At 42.5% G+C, this 5,483-nt stretch overlaps 1 protein-coding gene across 1 annotated transcript; it reads right to left on the reverse strand.

Annotated features, from left to right (window-relative positions):
- Window positions 1-510: 510 nt before the first annotated feature.
- On the reverse strand, window positions 511-5,223 carry LOC137258488 (tripartite motif-containing protein 2-like). The gene is made up of 3 exons (XM_067796179.1): window positions 5,112-5,223; window positions 2,940-3,231; window positions 511-2,698 (listed from the first exon to the last, which is right to left on the reverse strand). Exons 1-3 carry the CDS (start codon window positions 5,169-5,171, stop codon window positions 1,050-1,052), a joined length of 2,001 nt encoding a protein of 666 aa, XP_067652280.1. The 5' UTR covers window positions 5,172-5,223; the 3' UTR covers window positions 511-1,049.
- Between the last annotated feature and the right edge of the window lie 260 nt (window positions 5,224-5,483).

Consider the following 5,483-nt stretch of genomic DNA (forward strand, 5'->3'; position numbering starts at 1 on the left):
ATATCGAAGATGAAGTCCACATACTGTTTACCTGTCCAAAATATTCTGCACTTCGAACGAAATATTTACCATGGTTAGCCTCTGTTAAGCCAAACAAACGTATCTTAATCAAACTTATTTGTTCACAAAATCCACAATCAAATTTCAATCACTATATTTAAAGCATGTATTTGAAGCACGCCGTTCTTAATTATTAGTTGTGTTTCTTCCTATCAAATCCATGTGGCAAACTGATATGGTGTGGTGTAATTGTACCCTAGGTCACATGGCCTGCAGTACTGAATAAACCAGTCTAAGTGTGAGACTGAATCAAGTCTTCTTTTTTATCAATGCCGAGCACACCCGAGGGTGCCAACTAGAACCATCTTTTAACTTGATAAGACGCGACCTTCGAACCTCCCGCTCTGTCTGGGTAGACACACTGTCAACCACGGAAGGACCCATGACGTAAGCGGGATGGAGACCACGCCATGTTTTGTGTAGGAAGGTGACAGACTTGTTTACACATTGTGTGATCAATGGTTCAATGTATTCAAGCCATGTGACAGACTGATTGATGAAGACTGATAAAAATTCCGACTGCATGTGTTTGGATTTGCATCTGTTATGAAACCCGTGGATGTTCAGCTGTAACCTACCGTTGTTGAGAAGGTGCGTGGCCTTGATTTCCCCTAGAGCTATCTCTACTATCTCCATCGCACAGTGTATGGAAGTAGTGACCATTACTACTTCCAACCTCCAACCCCTAATCCCCAAGGATTATATATCATGAACGTTTTTCTTTCTTTTTAAGCATTTTATATCTCCACACGGCAGCCGTCGCTTTCATTTGCAACAAACATCAGTACTGCACATGTGATAACTTGATCGTCTTGGTCTGAATACCTGACGCTGTGGCATGAGTTACTTTCGACTGTTTTGCAACAATATGGACAACTAGATACACCTTGTTGTAGACACAAGAGGACATGCCCACAACACTACCATCTTCTGTCTGTGTGTCTCTATAAGAATGCCCCGACATGCATCAGCAGCTCATCAGTGTTTCTCTATGTCCACGAGAACGTCTGTATGACACCCTCACAAAGACAAACACGTAGCCTCCCCCTCTCATCGATACACATTCCATGTGGATAATGAATACCGTCCTTGGATGTCAGCAGATTTTGTACAAACTGTCCTGACTCAGTCAGCTGGATGACTCGGTGCAGACTGTTGTCTGTAACCAGGATGTCACCTGTGCTGGTACTTGTGATACCACCAGGACACTCCAGTGCCGTGTCTCCTGTAGGTGTGTAGTTGAACATCACATCTCCCTCGGGGGTCAGACACACGATACACTTGGTTCCGCCGTCAGACACCAGGATGTTACCTGTCCTCGTGGTACTGAGGAAGTCGGGATGCCTTAAGATGTTGTTACCTTTGTGGAGCGGATTGATGGACCTCAGCACGTTTCCTGTCATATCCAGGATATCAACAGAGGGAGGCGACCGGGAACCAGCTGCCAGTGTTGATGGAGTCAGGGACGTTATACCAAAATACTGTTTGCTGGTTCTCATGGTTGTCAGTAACTCCAAGTCTAGTTTAACTTTTAGTGTTATTATCTGTTTGGAGTATATCAGAGTGACAGCTACCTGGTCGTGTGTCAATTTAGTAATACCCCAGGGACCTCCATCAAGCAGGATCTTACTGTGGTGTCGCTGATTGTTGCTGGTGTAGAAGGACTTCACACTCCTGTTGTACATGTCTGTGACGACAACCGTGTCTGCACCATCCACCACCACCACTGTCACTCCAGTAGGTACTGCTGTGCATTTATCGTCCGCTACTCTGACGTCAGTGGTGTCTTGTAACACAGGAGTAGCCTTCAGGTCCGGCACACTCTCATACAGGACCTCTATCTCACCCAGCTGTAGATCGTCCAGTGCTTTACTCAGCTTGTCTGTGTCCTGTCGGAATGTGACACTGGCTATTCGTCCTCTCTCCTTCAGGTCAGCGTCTCCGACAGCCTCCACATCACCGGCCTCACATCCCTCATACATCTCATACACATCCATGTCACACTCAGATTGTAGAGCCTGGTCTATCAACTCCGTCTGTTGTTGGTACATCAGTACTGACATCTCAGCTGATTTTATGTCTGCTTTCATTTGACCAGTGCATTTGTCTGAGATCTCTTTCAGTTCATGTACAAGTCTCCGTTTCTTTAGGTTAATCTGTTCTATCACCTTGACAGTTTCAGAGTTAATAAGAGATGCCATTTCTTTCAGTCGAAATGTTTCGTCTTCCAGTCTACATTTCTTTGTCTCGATCTCTTTGGTGAGTTTTTCCTTTCTCTGTGACAAATTGCCTGTCACCCGCGTCAGTGCTGCTTTCATTGCCTGTATCTCTGATTCCAAGCTAACCACAGAGACACATTGCCTGTGATAGATGGCACAACAGGCATAACAAACTGCTTTCCCGCAATCTTTACACAACAACTTAACACGTTCATCCTTGTGTTCCTTACACATGACCATCCTCCTTCGTTTGACCTTGACCTCCCCAGAGAGGTCAGTGACATCGTGATGACGAGTTGATGGCATGCGGTTGTGAACTCTGACACATCTAACACACATCGCTTCATCACATACATAGCACCAAACTGACGCAGGGGTTGTCTCCCCTTCCTCTTTACAATAGCTGCAGCAGGATGTATCTGAAAGTTGAAATTCTACGTTCAAAGGTATGTGACATTCAGTGCACAGGTTGACCGATTTCAGATTGTACAAAATACCTAAAGACATGTAAGATTTGTTATCCTGTCCCTAGCAACTGATATCTTTGTGATGGTTGGAGCTATAGACACATATTTATATCGTGCTAATGGTAAAATATGGTGTATGGTAAAATAACATATACTTCTGAGTCATTGTATGATAGCCGCTTAACACATGTACCTTTAGATCCCTGACCAAACGAGTCCAAGAGTCCCTGGATGAGGAAGATAGGTTTGATGTCATCCGCCCACTCCTCCACCGGTCTGTCAGGGTCGGACACTTTCGTCATCTTGCTGCAGAATGGACAGAGGAGGGACTTGACACTGATGGCTTCTGGTCTGGTTATGGTGTAGTTGACGATACATTTCCGACAGAAGGTGTGATTACACACAAGTGTACAGGGATTACTGAAGACGCCGGAGCAGATGACACAGGTTAAGTAATGTTCCATCAGCTTCTGAGAGGTAGCCATCTGAAAGATGATATGAGGCAACTGTTTACAGTCGGTTTGGGTCAAAAGTGCACTGATGAATTGCAATGTCACTGGTAACCTAACAAGCATAACATACTTACTTAAACGCTATTCGTAAATCAAAACGTCATACCAACTCTGTGAGATTCTTGCAGAATTTTTGTCCGAATAATATAAAAGTTGTTTTGCAAATGTTCATGAAAATATTGACACAGTTCACGGCTTTTTACGAGGGAGGAGTGCAGAAAAAGGCACAGCCAGATGTTCGAGAAGAGTGCCGAGAAAGTGTTTTTGATTCATTAACCTGTGCTGTGTCTTCATGCTTTCTCGCACACCTGGCTGTCCCTTTCTCGACACTCCTCCCTCGTAACAAATAGTGAACTGTGTCAATATATTAATGATACTTTGTCAAACAACTGGGTTTTTTATTTTATCGACAAATGTTCTTCTAAAACTTCCCAGAGTTGGTATGATGTTCTGATATATGATTAGTGTTTCATTGAAAATGTTACGTTTATTAGTTCTCGAGCTAAAATGCAACTCATCCGTCCGCTTATGAGCCAAACAGATTATAAGTCTAACCTATGATTCTGGTTTTGTCATAGCCATATTGGTGGGTTTTGCTGTTTGGAAAACAAACAGACAAAACGATCGATACTTCAATCAACCGGTCTATCAACCAGCCAATCAACCAGTCAACCATCCAGCCAATCCACTAGGCCAACTAACAATGAACCATTTTCCTACTTACCATGATACCTTCTACCAAGACATCGTAAATTCCTGCACTCCATTAGTTTTGTCATCACTGTCGAAACTAAGTACGAAAATTGGTAATAATCGAAAATATAGATATATAGCAAGCTTTTGGTTTAGGTTAATCCTGATAGCAAAAGTCTCTATCAAAAGCTACATCCTCGAGACCTCTTCAAGATTGACTCAGGCGTCACGGTAACAGGTCAAGCAATACACTGAATCTGACCACCCAATCCACTTCGTCACCTCTGCGTATCAGGTATTCACGAACGGACTTGCTGAGATTAATTTGAAACACGAAGAAATCACAGAGGAAATTCAAAACCATGCTGTGACGATAATCATGCGCTAGATGTAATTAGAATGCTCGCACTTTGATCTGATATTTTTAATGTCCGAATTCATGTGTATTTTTTCTTTGGCATAGTATATTCTGAAATCTGCTAACTGTGTTTGATTTGGAGGTTTCGAAAGTAGATTCCAGGTAATTCCACTCCACGTCGATATTACATGGTCCAACCAGGTGCCAGGTTTCAATAACATTACATTACATCCACCTCAGGTCACGTGACGACGGGCCTGTAAGTGTGTCACAAAGCAACGTTGTTCACCTCATGCACGTCACTGATTTGTGTAAAAGTCTTTAACGTTGTTCCAGTATTTTGATCAATCTGGATGGCTACAGAGAGCGCTGTGATAGCGATAACGTTGTATCATTATCATAACGAAAGTAGGATATATCTAACTTCCTTGTTCAATAGAGGGTTTAGTTTAAGTTTCATGGCCCTTTAATTCCAACAGAGTCTTAGGTTTTCCAATTTAAGTATTTCATGGGAATATATACATTTCTATGACATTTATATTAACACACAAATATCCTGTTCCAACCTGAACAGTGAATTTGGCGCTTGTATGACCCAGTTCAATAACGAAAGTACAAGCACACAAAATACTTGACATTGTATAATCTATAAACAGGGAATTTCTCGTTGTAAACGCTTGTATATTATGTGACTATTCGTCAGATACGTCATGCATAGAACTCAAAATTATACACTGAAATCAATATACATCCTTCGGAGGGACGAAATATGTCTCCGAGTTTCCTAGCAGACAACACCTACCTTCTCAGGTCGGACGTAAACAGCGGTGTACTGGGGAACTGTACCCCGAATGTAAAACATCTCCTCTATTCATATAGTTGCCTCCCTTTGCAATGGAGGTTATGTGATGTATGTAGGGTGGCGGTCCTGACACAGTGGTTTAAATCTTACACACTGTTGCCCAACGTCACACTGTAGTCTAGAAACACACCCATGAAATTCAAAGGCGCATAAACCACTCATGCCATTTGTCAAAGAGTATTCAGATACGTTTAGATATGTTAAAACAGGGATGTGTATTAAACCCGCGTTTGTTGAGTCTCTTCATGTTTTACTTCTCGAAAGTGAAACAATTTATGAATCATGTCGCACTTATCTCAGACACAACGTTTG

The sequence above is a fragment of the Haliotis asinina genome, chromosome 12, assembly GCF_037392515.1.
Source record: "Haliotis asinina isolate JCU_RB_2024 chromosome 12, JCU_Hal_asi_v2, whole genome shotgun sequence".
NCBI classification, from domain to species: domain Eukaryota; kingdom Metazoa; phylum Mollusca; class Gastropoda; order Lepetellida; family Haliotidae; genus Haliotis; species Haliotis asinina.